Source organism: Crinia signifera, chromosome 1 (assembly GCF_055691185.1).
Source record: "Crinia signifera chromosome 1, ASM5569118v1, whole genome shotgun sequence".
NCBI classification, from domain to species: Eukaryota; Metazoa; Chordata; class Amphibia; order Anura; family Myobatrachidae; genus Crinia; species Crinia signifera.
In genome coordinates, this window is record NC_139217.1 from 40,428,140 (window position 1) to 40,446,216 (window position 18,077).

The 18,077-nt window shown below is 44.2% G+C and overlaps 1 protein-coding gene across 9 annotated transcripts in view; it reads left to right on the forward strand.

Annotated features, from left to right (window-relative positions):
- Positions 1–18,077, forward strand: part of DYSF (dysferlin) — a 248,303-nt gene that overhangs the window by 13,768 nt on the left and 216,458 nt on the right. For 2 of the 9 annotated variants that reach the window (XM_083187840.1, XM_083188303.1), the window contains exon 1: positions 3,295–3,429. The exons of the other annotated variants lie outside the window; for them this stretch is intronic. In XM_083187840.1, the coding sequence (XP_083043966.1) occupies positions 3,342–3,429 (88 nt within the window). In that variant the 5' untranslated portion in view covers positions 3,295–3,341. Of the gene's footprint in view, positions 1–3,294; positions 3,430–18,077 lie in introns of those variants that run through there. 9 annotated transcript variants of the gene reach the window in all.

An 18,077-nucleotide genomic window follows, 5' to 3' on the forward strand; every position in this document is an offset into this window, starting at 1 on the left:
CCAGCAGCAGCACTCACCGTTGTTGCTGCTGCTGCCAGGCGGGGAGAGGACAGTCTGGTGTCCCCCTGCAGTCCTCCTGTCATGTCACCGATGGGAGGAGAGCACAGCACACCGCGCGTCTCCTTCCCCCTCACTTCCCTGTGACTGGGCCGCCCACCAATCAAAGCTCACTGGCCGGCTCCTGATTGGCTGCTGGCCTACGAGCTCTGATTGGCGGACGGCCCAGTCACAAGGATGCACAGTAAGGGGTAGAAGAGATGCGCGATGCGCGCTCTCCTCCCCTCAGAAGGAGAAGGGATTCAGGGAACCGGCAGCAGGGGGGACTGGGACAGACGACAGACGGTGGGCGGCGAGCAGCAGGAGCCGCACTTTACAAGGGGGAGAGCCGCATGAGGCTCAAGAGCCACAGGTTGGCCACCACTGATATATACCATCATAGACACTAAAGAAACCTTTATATGCATATTACTGTTTTCTGTCCTGTGAGTAAGTTACTCATTACTTCCATAAAGAGGCGGTGGAGGGATCTGTGACTAACTACCACATTCATCCTAATTTCATCAGAACCCCGTGGTGGAAATGAACCATTTATTATTGGACATACTACACTATTGTCTTGTTTTTTTTTCCTTCTTTGCATATAATTTATTATTTCCAATCAATATTGGAAAAGAGTTAAAAGAAACATCAGAAGAGTTACCCCTTAGAGGACACCAATCACACACACAGGTAATGGCGGCTCAAAGCAGCTGCTGTAACCCATAGTAACGTTCTGTGTAGAAAACGTCTTATTGGTTGCTATGGGTTATAGAAGACTCGCCATGCCAGTTTCAGCACACTGCATGGATGTATCTCACACAGCGCACCCGCGGCGAACACCTCCCAGCGCAGCGGGCAGGAATTACGTACATGTCATTTGTCTAACACAGGTTGGTTTTACTTGGGAACTACTGGCCTGGGGACATGGAAAAGACAGATCCAGTCCTGTCAGTGTTGCTGTGTCTTAGTGATGTCATAGGCAGGGCTAGGAACAGCTAGGAGCTTCCTCTGCTCGCTGTGTGCAGTGGGCCCGATTCAGACTTGATCACTGCTGAGCGAATTAGCAGCAGCCAGTGAACAGGCAGACCCCGCCCTGCTATAGTGAAATCCCGCCTTACAAAGTAATTTGCTCGTTCCCTGCCCTGGGTTGGGGCGTTCATGCTGCATAGGTGCCGGCTGCCTGAGTCCTTCCACAAAGGTATAAACCAGCCTTTGGTTTGCAGGATTTTTAAAAGAACATTTGCTGAAAATGGCATCTGCGTTTTTCCTGACACTTCCATTAAAGGGCCAGGTGCCACCCCCAAACGCCTGTCAATCAACTTGTAGACGGTTAGCAAAAAAGAAAAGATCGTAAGGAGTCCTCACGCATGTGCAGTACTTCGAGAATCGCGTGGGGTGCGAATTTAGGGCTGAGCGTACAGGTCTGAATAAGGCCCATTATTTTGTGTGCACTGACACAAGAGCTGAGACCTGCGCCATTACCCCTAGGACTATTCTGCTGGGTGGATAAGAGCATATAACTTAGAGGCAGAATTAACTAGGGATGGCCATCGACTAGCGATAATTTGAAATCAGCGATGGTTTATGGTCGATGTTGAATAGTTTCATTATAGTATGCCACTATCGATGGCCATTTGCACTATTATTTATTGACAGTTTCTTACATAGCGCAGCAGATTCCGTTGCGCTTTACAATTGGAAACAACAGTGATAAAACAAACTGGGTAGTAACAGACCGACATGGAGGTAGGAGGGCCCTGCTCACATGCTTACAATCTATAGGGATATATACTGTAAGGATAGGATTCCATGGCAGTCCCATCAGATTATAAAACAGTCCTGATTGGATGCAATCAGATATGAATGCTACTGGAGGTCATGTGGGGTTCCTGAATATGATACGCTTGCCTGAAGAGGGGAGTTTTCAGGGAACGCTTCAAAGTTTGGAGGCTAGCGGAGAGTCTTAGTGTACATGGAAGGGCATTCCATAGGGTGGGTCCTGCCCAAAGAAAGTCCTATTTCCATCTATGGCAACCATCGATGGCAATGATGGCCATCTCTAGAATCTGCAAATTATATTTTTGTTATCACTCATTCCGAATGATAGAAAGTGCAATCCAATCAGCTCCTGTCCACATATCAGTTAGAAGCTGATTGGCTGGAGCACCATCTATCATTCATAATGTGTGATAAGAAGATCAGCTCAGCGTCAGAGCCTGTGGATATTGCTGCGGCACATGTACAGCTTGATATATAATCAGAATTATGGGGATTTAACGTGACCGTGTATCTTATTTATACCAGTCCATTCCGTATAGATCCGGCCCTGCGTGCCGCTGTCATATTCTCACCCTGTGATTGGACGCCAATTTATACACCAGTCTCAAACGGTTATGGTATAATATAAAGTAGGGATGGCCATCGCTGCAGACGCCATCAATGGATGCCATCGATGGAGATTCTGCGCCCAGCCATCGATAGTGGCAAACTATATGATGGATAACCATCGATAGTTTTAGCTATCGATGGTCATCCATTATATTTGACTGAATGGCCCGTGGGTCAATCAGAGCTTGTGGGCGGACTTCCGGGTGTCGGGGGCGGAGCTATGCTCCGTCATCCCGGCACCTTGAGAAAAAAAAAAAGAAAACATTGTTTCTCCTTTGCCATCGATGTAGGGAAACTATCTGGTACTCCCACATCGATGGCAAAAGTATTCAACATCGGCCACAAACCATCAATGATTTTGAATCATCGATGGTCGATAGCCATCCCTAATATAAAGTGTAGACAGTGTCTAGGGTGACAGTCAAAAGATCAACATTAAATGGTCAAAATGGACTAAAAGTCAACACACGCAAAAGGTTGACATTGAAATGGTAGACATTTGAAAAAGGGCGACATGAGTTTTTCATGGGTATTTTCTGTGTCAATTTTTAGATTTCATGACGTGAACTTACTAACAATGGTGAGAGCTCTCTGCTGTCAGGGTCCGCAGCCTCCCCTGCTGGCCACTGCTGTACCATAACATTATAGAGCTGCACAGGAATGGGCACATAGCTGGTGATGCATACGGGCCCCTGGGCTAGTGACATAGAGAACATCAGGTCCCATCCTCCTCTGGGGGTGCAGGCTGGGGCTTGTAGCACTGAGACTTGGCTGCTGCATTCCAAGCAACTAGTAATTTGGAGAGCTCTGGGGGCGGGGCCAGACTTAGTAGCCACGCCCCCATCTGGGTCAGCGTGAGCGTTCCATCAGGATTCCAGGCTGCTGCTGCCGCCGCTGCTGAGTACTAGGGAGAGATGCTGCGCTGTGTATTGCAGAGGGCAACCAACCTCCCCAGTGTGGGCAGGGGGGGCTGTGATCCAGTGAGCAGCCTGTCCTTCAGAGGTGAGATCCACCAGTGTGTATGGATGTGTGGGCTGCACGCCTGGCATGTGGTATTTATGGGGAACTCCTATTAATGTGTCCTTATATTGCACTAGCAGATGTAGTTGTGCGCTGTAATTGGGTGACAGCAGCGAGAAGTTCAGTCTTGGCTGATGTGATTACATACCTGCATAGTAACTTATATGTGAGTGTGCATAGTAACTTATATGTGAGTGTGCATAGTAACTTATATGTGAGTGTGCATAGTAACTTATATGTGAGTGTGCATAGTAACGTATATGTGAGTGTGCATAGTAACTTATATGTGATTGTGCATAGTAACGTATATGTGATTGTGCATAGTAACGTATATGTGAGTGTGCATAGTAACGTATATGTGAGTGCGCATAGTAACTTATATGTGAGTGTGCATAGTAACTTATATGTGATTGTGCACAGTAACTTATACAGTATGTGAGTGTGCATAGTAACTTATACAGTATGTGAGTGTGCATAGTAACTTATATGTGAATGTGCATAGTAACGTATATGTGAGTGTGCATAGTAACGTATATGTGAGTGCGCATAGTAACTTATATGTGAGTGTGCATAGTAACTTATATGTGATTGTGCACAGTAACTTATACAGTATGTGAGTGTGCATAGTAACTTATACAGTATGTGAGTGTGCATAGTAACTTATATGTGAATGTGCATAGTAACGTATATGTGAGTGTGCATAGTAACGTATATGTGAGTGTATAGTAACTTATATGTGAGTGCGCATAGTAACTTATATGTGAATGTGCATAGTAACGTATATGTGAGTGCACATAGTAACGTATATGTGAGTGTATAGTAACTTAGATGTGAGTGCGCATAGTAACGTATATGTGAGTGTGCATAGTAACTTATATGTGAGTGTGCATAGTAACTTACATGTGAGTGTGCAGATTAACTTATATGTGATTGTGCACAGTAACTTATATGTGAGTGTGCATAGTAACTTATATGTGAGTGTGCATAGTAACTTATATGTGATTGTGCACAGTAACGTATATGTGAGTGTGCATAGTAACGTATATGTGAGTGCGCATAGTAACTTATATGTGAGTGTGCATAGTAACTTATATGTGATTGTGCATAGTAACGTATATGTGAGTGTGCATAGTAACGTATATGTGAGTGTGCATAGTAACGTATATGTGAGTGCGCATAGTAACTTATATGTGAGTGTGCATAGTAACTTATATGTGATTGTGCACAGTAACTTATACAGTATGTGAGTGTGCATAGTAACTTATATGTGAATGTGCATAGTAACGTATATGTGAGTGTGCATAGTAACGTATATGTGAGTGTATAGTAACTTATATGTGAGTGCGCATAGTAACTTATATGTGAGTGCGCATAGTAACTTATATGTGAATGTGCATAGTAACGTATATGTGAGTGCACATAGTAACGTATATGTGAGTGTATAGTAACTTATATGTGAGTGCGCATAGTAACGTATATGTGAGTGTGCATAGTAACTTACATGTGAGTGTGCAGATTAACTTATATGTGAGTGTGCAGATTAACTTATATGTGATTGTGCACAGTAACTTATATGTGAGTGTGCATAGTAACTTATATGTGAGTGTGCATAGTAACTTATATGTGATTGTGCACAGTAACGTATATGTGAGTGTGCATAGTAACGTATATGTGAGTGTGCAAAGTAACGTATACGTGAGTGTGCACAGTAATTTATATGTGAGTGTGCACAGTAACTTATATGTGAGTGTGCACAGAAACTTATATGTGAGTGTGCACAGAAACTTATATGTGAGTGTGCACAGTAACTTATATGTGAGTGTGCATAGTAACGTATATGTGAGTGTGCATAGTAACTTATATGTGAGTGCGCATAATAACGTATATGTGAGTGCGCACAGTAACGTATATGTGAGTGTGCATAGTAACGTATATGTGAGTGTGCATAGTAACGTATATGTGAGTGCGCATAGTAACGTATATGTGAATGCACATAGTAACGTATATGTGAGTGTGCATAGTAACGTATATGTGAGTGCGCATAGTAACGTATATGTGAGTGCACATAGTAACTTATATGTGAGTGCGCATAGTAACGTATATGTGAGTGTGCATAGTAACGTATATGTGAGTGCGCATAGTAACGTATATGTGAGTGCGCATAGTAACGTATATGTGAGTGTGCATAGTAACGTATATGTGAGTGTGCATAGTAACGTATATGTGAGTGCGCATAGTAACGTATATGTGAGTGCACATAGTAACTTATATGTGAGTGCGCATAGTAACGTATATGTGAGTGTGCATAGTAACATATATGTGAGTGCGCATAGTAACGTATATGTGAGTGCGCATAGTAACGTATATGTGAGTGTGCATAGTAATATATGTGAGTGCGCATAGTAACGTATATGTGAGTGCGCATAGTAACGTATATGTGAGTGCGCATAGTAACGTATATGTGAGTGCGCATAGTAACGTATATGTGAGTGTGCATAGTAACGTATATGTGAGTGCGCATAGTAACATATATGTGAGTGCGCATAGTAACGTATATGTGAGTGTACACAGTAACATATATGTGAGTGTACACAGTAACGTATATGTGAGTGTGCATAGTAACGTATATGTGAGTGTGCATAGTAACGTATATGTGAGTGTACACAGTAACGTATATGTGAGTGTGCATAGTAACGTATATGTGAGTGCACATAGTAACGTTTATGTGAGTGTACACAGTAACGTATATGTGAGTGTGCATAGTAACGTATATGTGAGTGTGCATAGTAATATATGTGAGTGTGCAGCAGAGGTGACCAGCATCTGTGTCTCTGGGGGTCATTCCATGCAGATGAGGTTAATGTATCCCGTCTGTGTACTGTACTAGTAACCCCCACTGTGGCTCCATCCAGTCTGATTACATACATGTGTAATCTATACATATAATCAATGCACATGCATTATATGCTGTCATGTATATCTGTTATTTCCAACTAGATCCTGAACCTTGTTCTATCTATGGCATATACTTGTCACTATCTTATCTTTACGAACCATCCGCACCTCTGGTTGTCTGTTCTATGTACAATGTTGCAGCCAGTTACTGGTGTGTGCAGTGCAGTGATACATCATCCCAGCACTTCTACATCCTCCCAGCACTTCTACATCCTCCCAGCACTTCTACATCCTCCCAGCACTTCTACCTACACACTGCAAAAACTGCCACAAGATTCAAATAAATAAATCAATAAATGCAAATAGGAAAGTGATTAAATAAACACAAATTGGCAAATAAATACGAATAGGTAAATAAATACAAATAGGTAAATAAATAAAAATAGGCAAATACATAAATACAAAAAAGGTACGAGGTAAGTAAATAAATGCGCATAGGTAAATAAATAAATATATTGTTATAGATATACATACAGTTTTGCAGTGAGTATACGTCAGTCTGTTTCTGTGGTAATATACTTAAAATGAATGTTGTGTCTTTATCAGGGGTTCCCAAACTTTTTGAATCGCAGCGCCCTAAAGTTTTGGAATCTTTTACATCACCCCTTGTCCGGAAGTTTCTTAATGAGACATTTGGAAAATTTGGAAAAAGTTTTGAAGTGCACTGTGTTTATATGTCATCCTTACCTCAGTGATGTGGTGGGGCAGGATATGTCATCCTTACCTCAGTGATGTGGTGGGGCAGGATATGTCATCCTTACCTCAGTGATGTGGTGGGGCAGGATATGTCATCCTTACCTCAGTGATGTCGTGGGGGCAGTTATATGTCATCCTTACCTCAGTGATGTGGTGGGGGCAGTTATATGTCATCCTTACCTCAGTGATGTCGTGGGGGCAGTTATATGTCATCCTTACCTCAGTGATGTGGTGGGGCAGTTATATGTCATCCTTACCTCAGTGATGTGGTGGGGGCAGTTATATGTCATCCTTACCTCAGTTATGTGGTGGGGGCAGTTATATGTCATCCTTACCTCAGTTATGTGGTGGGGGCAGTTATATGTCATTCTTACCTCAGAGATGTGGTGGGGGCAGTTATATGTCATTCTTACCTCAGTTATGTGGTGGGGGCAGTTATATGTCATCCTTACCTCAGTTATGTGGTGGGGGCAGTTATATGTCATCCTTACCTCAGTTATGTGGTGGGGGCAGTTATATGTCATCCTTACCTCAGTTATGTGGTGGGGGCAGTTTTATGTCATCCTTACCTCAGTGATGTGGTGGGGGCAGTTATATGTCATCCTTACCTCAGTGATGTGGTGGGGGCAGTTATATGTCATCCTTACCTCAGTGATGTGGTGGGGGCAGTTATATGTCATCCTTACCTCAGTGATGTGGTGGGGGCAGTTATATGTCATCCTTACCTCAGTGATGTGGTGGGGGCAGTTATATGTCATCCTTACCTCAGTGATGTGGTGGGGGCAGTTATATGTCATCCTTACCTCAGTGATGTGGTGGGGGCAGTTATATGTCATCCTTACCTCAGTGATGTGGTGGGGGCAGTTATATGTCATCCTTACCTCAGTGATGTGGTGGGGGCAGTTATATGTCATCCTTACCTCAGTGATGTGGTGGGGGCAGTTATATGTCATCCTTACCTCAGTGATGTGGTGGGGGCAGTTATATGTCATCCTTACCTCAGTGATGTGGTGGGGGCAGTTATATGTCATCCTTACCTCAGTTATGTGGTGGGGGCAGTTATATGTCATCCTTACCTCAGTTATGTGGTGGGGGCAGTTATATGTCATCCTTACCTCAGTGATGTGGTGGGGGCAGTTATATGTCATCCTTACCTCAGTGATGTGGTGAGGGCAGTTATATGTCATCCTTACCTCAGTGATGTGGTGGGGGCAGTTATATGTCATCCTTACCTCAGTTATGTGGTGGGGGCAGTTATATGTCATCCTTACCTCAGTGATGTGGTGGGGGCAGTTATATGTCATCCTTACCTCAGAGATGTGGTGGGGCAGGATTTGCTTCTGCTTGTCTGCATATGTCTATTACACTGCCCATAAATGATTTGGTCCTGGACTAGTAAGTGGCCCGAGGCCCCCCCTGTAAGTGCCCAGGCACCCAGTTTTGGAAGCACCGGTCTATAGTTTGTTATACTGTATGTGCCCATCATGCTGTGTGTCTCCTCTGTTGCTGACAGCTGACACCTGTACAGATAATAGGGTCAAACACAGGGGATTACCTGTGATGTCACTGCACTTATAACTGATCCTGACATACGATGACATCAGTGTATTATTGTTTGGGCTCATAAGGGAAATACTGATTAAACTATGGGGGTTATTCTGGTTGATTCGCAAGGCTCCAAATTCACAGCCTTTCGAGTCCACCAAACCGGCCGCCACCCATTCGCAAGGGTGAATCGATCGCAGGGTCTGCGAATGGATGTGGGAATCCGGTGATGTCAGCTGCCCGCCCCCCACTCCCGCGTCATTGGCCCATTAGCATGAGCACGCCCAGCATTCTCATGGGAACGCACATGAAACGATGGGCATTATTATATGCAAATGGGCCGCCTCGCCGGCCCACGCCCCTCTCTGCCCCCTGCCTGCGCACTTGGGTGCGTGCGCCCAACAAACACTCTGTTCACCTCAGACGCATGCACCCGGTGTATGCACAGAATTGACCCTGCGCATACGCCCACCATTGATGCCCTTGCGAAGATTCTGGTCCGTGTGACCAGAATATGGGCCTTTATTTGTCGGTTTATTGGTAGTCAGAGCAGTGGCTGACGGGGGTCATGGGTTAGAGCCGGTAAATAAAATATTGTCCACTAATGAATAGACCCCCCTAAGGAACGCATAAGGTGGATGTAGAAATGTATCATAATGTTATAAGTCAGATTTGCGCAGTTACCACTCGTTCTGCGAGATCGCTCGCCTTGCTCTCTAAGCCGCGGCCTGACTGACAGGCTGCAGCCCTTTGGGGGCCACGTCCAGTGTTCTTGAGAACGTGGTCTCCTCCTGATACTTATAAGAAGCAGCCGCTAAGCCATAGCATCAGCCCCAGTTTTAGTATGACTGTTAATGACAAAACTCACCTAAAAATACCCATTGGACCCTCCTAGAAGATATTTCAGTCCCATATGGAGTCTGATTGAAATCCCATGCCGTTCTAGGCAAGATACTGGTTTGTGCCCTCCTGCCACACATAGGCACAGGTGACAGTAATCCAGGCCTCCAGTGCACTCCTGTAGCAGGATGGGATCTCAGTGACCTGCATGTTCCTCCTCTATACTTAGAGATGATCAGACTATGACACAGTGTATGATAAACGCACCTTCCTGTGGTCAGGAGGTGGAGAGCAGGATGAGATCTCAGCGCCATGCATGTTCCTCTTCTAATACTTAGAGATGATCAGACTATGACACAGTGTATGGAAAACACACCTTCCTGTGGTCAGGAGGTGGAGAGCAGGATGGGATCTCAGTGCCCTGCATGTTCCTCCTCTATACTTAGAGATGATCAGACTATGACACAGTGTATGATAAACGCACCTTTCTGTGGTCAGGAGGGGGAGAGCAGGATGAGGTCTCAGCGCCATGCATGTACCTCCTCTTTACTTAGAGATGATCAGACTATGACACAGTGTATGGTAAACGCACCTTCCTGTGGTCAGGAGGCGGAGAGCAGGATCGGATCTCAGCACCCTGCATGTTCCTCCTCTAATACTTACAGATGATCAGACTATGACACAGTGTATGGTAAACGCACCTTCCTGTGGTCCGGAGGGGGAGAGCAGGATGAGATCTCAGCGCCATGCATGTTCCTCTTCTAATACTTAGAGATGATCAGACTATGACAGAGTGTATGGTAAACGCACCTTCCTGTGGTCAGGAGGGGGAGAGCAGGATGGGATCTCAGCGCCATGCATGTTCCTCCTCTATACTTAGAGATGATCAGACTATGACACAGTGTATGGTAAACGCACCTTCCTGTGGTCAGGAGGTGGAGAGCAGGATGGGATCTCAGCACCCTGTATGTTCCTCCTCTAATACTTACAGATGATAGACTATGACACAGTGTATGATAAACGCACCTTCCTGTGGTCAGGAGGGGGAGAGCAGGATGAGATCTCAGCGCCCTGCATGTTCCTCCTCTTTACTTAGAGATAATCAGACTATGACACAGTGTATGGTAAACGCACCTTCCTGTAATCAGGAGGGGGAGAGCAGGATGGGATCTCAGCACCCTGCATGTTCCTCTTCTAATACTTAGAGATGATCAGACTATAACACAGTGTATGGTAAACGCACCTTCCTGTGGTCAGGAGGTGGAGAGCAGGATGGGATCTCAGCGCCATGCATGTTCCTCCTCTTTACTTAGAGATAATCAGACTATGACACAAAGGGGGAAATTTACTAAGAATACGAATACGAAAAATCGTATTTGTATATTTAATACGAATGTATATGAATGTATACGGCTGTTTTAGCCATATGCAGATTCGTATTCCGGAGGAAAATGTTCTAATCAGTCGTATTTGACTGATTCGTATTTTCCGATGCCGTATCCATTCGTATATTCTCAGATACAAATTTGTATTTTAAATACAAATTCATATTGGCAGCCTGCAGGGATCAGTCAGAAAAAAAAAAAAATATATATAATTCAAAAAAACGGTGTGGGGGTTCCCCGTATTTTAGGAACCAGCACCAGGCCCAACCAGCCAGAAGGGTAATGCCACAGCCGGGGGGAGACTTTTTATACAAGTCCCCCCGGCCAAAGCATTAACCCCCTGACCGGTCAGCCTGGGCAGGGGTCCTGGGGAAGTGAGGACCACCCCAAAGAAGGGTTCCCCCCCTCCAGAACTTACCTGCCCATGCTGAAGCCCGGGGCTGTCCTCGATGCCCCTGGGAGGTGGGCATCAATCTGATTAAAGGTGTCAAATTTGAATAAACCATTGGGTTTTGCTGTGGAACCATGAGTCCCAGCAAGCCTGGAACGCATACTGGGACTTGGAGAACCACAAGTCCCAGCATGCTGCACATTAATGGGCTTGCCTGGACTCTTAGTTCCACAGCAAAATACAACTTTATTACATCCCAAGCCCTTTCATACAGATACTTACCTAAGTTGATCCTGTAGATAGGTAGCTGTCCGTCCGTCTATCTGTCCATTGGGTCGGTCCTGAAGAAATCCTGTGGAAGCAAATTATACTCACAAAGCTCTTCCGGCGTAGATCTGGTCCTCTTCGTTCATTTAGGCTCCAGGGGGACTTGGCAAAATAACAAACCGCTAATGCGAACCATGACCAACGGAGCAGGATCTGCACGCTGTCTTTGTTTACATCGTGTGACTCCGCCCCCGAATAGTGCTATTGGCAGGCTTGCGACCTAGTGGCTTCCTATTGGCCGCTAGGCCGCAAGCCGGCCAGTAGCGCTATATCAAGCGAATTCTATTAAATTATATGAAGCAGCTGGTTGGTTACCATGGCAACTTCCCCACTCTTTTCACTGCTTCATGAATAGGGGTGGGGGGGGGGGTGGTGGTTAATATTAACAACTTTAACAACAATATGAAAATGATGTTATCGCCACAGTTTATCGGAAGTCATCGCGAGTTTCTCTGCATGAGATGCAGTGTCCATATCTCATTATAGGGGGGAATGTACTAAACCTCGGAGTGAGAGAACACGTGGAGAGTGATAAAATATCGAACAACCCCTAACTGCCATTATTCTAACAACGCCTGCAATGTGGCAGTTAGGAGCTGATTGGTTGATAGTTTATCTCTCTAAACTGTATCACTATCCCAGACTATCCAATTGTAAAACAAGTCCTTTCATACACTGTATAACCCACGAAACTACAAGTCCCAGCATGCCCTGACCAGTTCTGGCTATCGGCATGCACAGACTTGTAGTTCCCCGACAGGAGTGTACTGGACACACAAGGAGAGTGTGAGATTGTCCGCTGGCAGGCTTCCTCCCTGCTCTCCAGCTGCTGTGGGTTAGTCTGGTGTCAGGCTGGTTTTCCTCCTCTCCCATGTCCATATATAGACCTGTGAGGCAGTAGTGATGTGTCCCTGAGACAGAATTGTGTTCCCGCTAACACTATCCCCTTTCCTCTTCCCTTTCCTCCCAGCCCGGACTGGCACTCAGGAAGCCTGAACGGCAAAGCTTCAAATACAAACTAGCACCCACAGGGGCTGTGACCTTCCCCTGTCCGGGAACTCTGTAGCCTGGGGCGGGAGACTTGTGCACTGGGCAGGAGTGCCGGAGTCCCTGTCTCTCACACACAAACCAACAGCAGATATATATCCGGGAGGGGACACGGAATACATGTAAAGTAATCCATGTCCCCTCGCGGGGCTCGCTGCGCTCGCCACGCTTCGGGTTGGCGTTGACACTGGGGGTGACACTAAATGATGGAATCACATTGTAAGCACCCGTCTGTGTGCTTGTACAATTAAAAATCGCATCGCATTGCATGCCGCAATATTGCGGGGGATGCGATGCCGTAAGATGGAATCGTGGGCGCTGTTCTAGGAAACAAGTACCTTCAGTTCTCCTGCACTCTGGGCTGTCTATGACCGGCAACTCCTTAAAATACACCCGGATTCTGGAGGTCAATCATTGTAAAAGAAAAGCAGAGGAACCCTTACTGACGGTTAGCAGAACCGCAGTGTTTTACAGCATGGGTCTGTGGTTCTCACAGGATGGTGGAGAGGTTACACTCACACAGCTAGTCGATGCTAGGCCACGCCCCAACGCGTTTCGTCATCAACGGACTCTCCGGTGAGAGTCCATTGGTTACACCCATTTTTGCAGTGTATTGCTTTTTAATCTATTAAAACGGTAAAAAAATCTCAGATATTGTATTTGAATGCTAAGCAATCATTTTCTTGTACATATATAGTGGCAGTTACATATCATGTCCTTAGTAGTGCTGTTACATATCATGTCCTCAGTAGTGCTGTTACATATCATTCCCTCAGTAGTGCTGTTACATATCATGTCCCCAGTAGTGCTGTTACATATCATTCCCTCAGTAGTGCTGTTACATATCATTTCCTCAGTAGTGCTGTTACATATCATTCCCTCAGTAGTGCTGTTACATATCATGTCCTCAGTAGTGCAAGTTACATATCATATCCTCAGTAGTGCCAGTTACATATCATGTCCTCAGTAGTGCTGTTACATATCATGTCCTCAGTAGTGCCAGTTACATATCATTCCCTCAGTAGTGCTGTTACATATCATGTCCTCAGTAGTGCCAGGTACATATCATTCCCTCAGTAGTGCTGTTACATATCATGTCCTCAGTAGTGCTGTTACATATCATTCCCTCAGTAGTGCTGTTACATATCATGTCCTCAGTAGTGCTGTTACATATCATGTCCTCAGTAGTGCTGTTACATATCATGTCCTCAGTAGTGCCAGTTACATATCATGTCCTCAGTAGTGCTGTTACATATCATGTCCTCAGTAGTGCCAGTTACATATCATTCCCTCAGTAGTGCTGTTACATATCATTCCCTCAGTAGTGCTGTTACATATCATTCCCTCAGTAGTGCTGTTACATATCATGTCCTCAGTAGTGCTGTTACATATCATGTCCTCAGTAGTGCTGTTACAGATCATGTCCTCAGTAGTGCCAGTTACATATCATGTCCTCAGTAGTGCCAGTTACAAATCATGTCCTCAGTAGTGCCAGTTACATATCATTCCCTCAGTAGTGCTGTTACATATCATTCCCTCAGTAGTGCTGTTACATATAATTCCCTCAGTAGTGCTGTTACATATCATTCCCTCAGTAGTGCTGTTACATATCATTCCCTCAGTAGTGCTGTTACATATCATTCCCTCAGTAGTGCTGTTACATATCATGTCCTCAGTAGTGCCAGTTACATATCATGTCCTCAGTAGTGCCAGTTACATATCATGTCCTCAGTAGTGCCAGTTACATATCATTCCTTCAGTAGTGCTGTTACTTTCATTCCCTCAGTAGTGCTGTTACATATAATTTCCTCAGTAGTGCTGTTACATATCATTCCCTCAGTAGTGCTGTTACATATAATTTCCTCAGTAGTGCTGTTACATATCATGTCCTCAGTAGTGCTGTTACATATCATGTCCTCAGTAGTGCTAGTTACATATCATGTCCTCAGTAGTGCCAGTTACATATCATGTCCTCAGTAGTGCTGTTACATATCATGTCCTCAGTAGTGCCAGTTACATATCATGTCCTCAGTAGTGCTGTTACATATCATGTCCTCAGTAGTGCCAGTTACATATCATGTCCTCAGTAGTGCTGTTACATATAATTCCCTCAGTAGTGCTGTTACATATCATTCCCTCAGTAGTGCTGTTACATATCATTCCCTCAGTAGTGCTGTTACATATCATTCCCTCAGTAGTGCCAGTTACATATCATGTCCTCAGTAGTGCTGTTACATATCATGTCCTCAGTAGTGCTGTTACATATAATTCCCTCAGTAGTGCTGTTACATATCATTCCCTCAGTAGTGCTGTTACATATCATTCCCTCAGTAGTGCTGTTACATATAATTCCCTCAGTAGTGCTGTTACATATCATTCCCTCAGTAGTGCTGTTACATATCATTCCCTCAGTAGTGCTGTTACATATCATTCCCTCAGTAGTGCTGTTACATATCATGTCCTCAGTAGTGCCAGTTACATATCATGTCCTCAGTAGTGCCAGTTACATATCATGTCCTCAGTAGTGCCAGTTACATATCATTCCTTCAGTAGTGCTGTTACTTTCATTCCCTCAGTAGTGCTGTTACATATAATTTCCTCAGTAGTGCTGTTACATATCATTCCCTCAGTAGTGCTGTTACATATAATTTCCTCAGTAGTGCTGTTACATATCATGTCCTCAGTAGTGCTGTTACATATCATGTCCTCAGTAGTGCTAGTTACATATCATGTCCTCAGTAGTGCCAGTTACATATCATGTCCTCAGTAGTGCTGTTACATATCATGTCCTCAGTAGTGCCAGTTACATATCATTCCCTCAGTAGTGCTGTTACATATCATGTCCTCAGTAGTGCTGTTACATATCATGTCCTCAGTAGTGCTGTTACATATCATGTCCTCAGTAGTGCCAGTTACATATCATGTCCTCAGTAGTGCTGTTACATATAATTCCCTCAGTAGTGCTGTTACATATCATTCCCTCAGTAGTGCTGTTACATATCATTCCCTCAGTAGTGCTGTTACATATCATTCCCTCAGTAGTGCTGTTACATATCATTCCCTCAGTAGTGCCAGTTACATATCATGTCCTCAGTAGTGCTGTTACATATCATGTCCTCAGTAGTGCTGTTACATATAATTCCCTCAGTAGTGCTGTTACATATCATGTCCTCAGTAGTGCTGTTACATATCATTCCCTCAGTAGTGCCAGTTACATATCATTCCCTCAGTAGTGCTGTTACATATCATGTCCTCAGTAGTGGCAGGTACATATCATTCCCTCAGTAGTGCCAGTTACATATCATTCCCTCAGTAGTGCTGTTACATATCATTCCCTCAGTAGTGCCAGTTACATATCATTCCCTCAGTAGTGCCAGTTACATATCATTCCCTCAGTAGTGCTGTTACATATCATTCCCTCAGTAGTGCTGTTACATATCATTCCCTCAGTAGTGCTGTTACATATCATGTCCTCAGTAGTGGCAGGTACATATCATTCCCTCAGTAGTGCCAGTTACATATCATTCCCTCAGTAGTGCTGTTACATATCATTCCCTCAGTAGTGCCAGTTACATATCATTCCCTCAGTAGTGCCAGTTACATATCATTCCCTCAGTAGTGCTGTTACATATCATTCCCTCAGTAGTGCTGTTACATATCATTCCCTCAGTAGTGCCAGTTACATATCATGTCCTCAGTAGTGCTGTTACATATCATGTCCTCAGTAGTGCTGTTACATATCATTCCCTCAGTAGTGCTGTTACATATCATGTCCCCAGTAGTGCTGTTACATATCATGTCCTCAGTAGTGCTGTTACATATCATTCCCTCAGTAGTGCTGTTACATATCATGTCCCCAGTAGTGCTGTTACATATCATTCCCTCAGTAGTGCTGTTACATATCATTTCCTCAGTAGTGCTGTTACATATCATGTCCTCAGTAGTGCTGTTACATATCATGTCCTCAGTAGTGCTGTTACATATCATTCCCTCAGTAGTGCTGTTACATATCATGTCCCCAGTAGTGCTGTTACATATCATTCCCTCAGTAGTGCTGTTACATATCATTTCCTCAGTAGTGCTGTTACATATCATGTCCTCAGTAGTGCTGTTACATATCATGTCCTCAGTAGTGCCAGTTACATATCATTCCCTCAGTAGTGCTGTTACATATCATGTCCTCAGTAGTGCCAGGTACATATCATTCCCTCAGTAGTGCTGTTACATATCATGTCCTCAGTAGTGCTGTTACATATCATTCCCTCAGTAGTGCTGTTACATATCATGTCCTCAGTAGTGCTGTTACATATCATGTCCTCAGTAGTGCTGTTACATATCATGTCCTCAGTAGTGCCAGTTACATATCATGTCCTCAGTAGTGCTGTTACATATCATGTCCTCAGTAGTGCCAGTTACATATCATTCCCTCAGTAGTGCTGTTACATATCATTCCCTCAGTAGTGCTGTTACATATCATTCCCTCAGTAGTGCTGTTACATATCATGTCCTCAGTAGTGCTGTTACATATCATGTCCTCAGTAGTGCTGTTACAGATCATGTCCTCAGTAGTGCCAGTTACATATCATGTCCTCAGTAGTGCCAGTTACAAATCATGTCCTCAGTAGTGCCAGTTACATATCATTCCCTCAGTAGTGCTGTTACATATCATTCCCTCAGTAGTGCTGTTACATATCATTCCCTCAGTAGTGCTGTTACATATCATTCCCTCAGTAGTGCTGTTACATATAATTCCCTCAGTAGTGCTGTTACATATCATTCCCTCAGTAGTGCTGTTACATATCATGTCCTCAGTAGTGCCAGTTACATATCATGTCCTCAGTAGTGCCAGTTACATATCATGTCCTCAGTAGTGCCAGTTACATATCATTCCTTCAGTAGTGCTGTTACTTTCATTCCCTCAGTAGTGCTGTTACATATAATTTCCTCAGTAGTGCTGTTACATATCATTCCCTCAGTAGTGCTGTTACATATAATTTCCTCAGTAGTGCTGTTACATATCATGTCCTCAGTAGTGCTGTTACATATCATGTCCTCAGTAGTGCTAGTTACATATCATGTCCTCAGTAGTGCCAGTTACATATCATGTCCTCAGTAGTGCTGTTACATATCATGTCCTCAGTAGTGCCAGTTACATATCATGTCCTCAGTAGTGCTGTTACATATCATGTCCTCAGTAGTGCCAGTTACATATCATGTCCTCAGTAGTGCTGTTACATATCATGTCCTCAGTAGTGCTGTTACATATCATTCCCTCAGTAGTGCTGTTACATATCATGTCCCCAGTAGTGCTGTTACATATCATGTCCTCAGTAGTGCTGTTACATATCATTCCCTCAGTAGTGCTGTTACATATCATGTCCCCAGTAGTGCTGTTACATATCATTCCCTCAGTAGTGCTGTTACATATCATTTCCTCAGTAGTG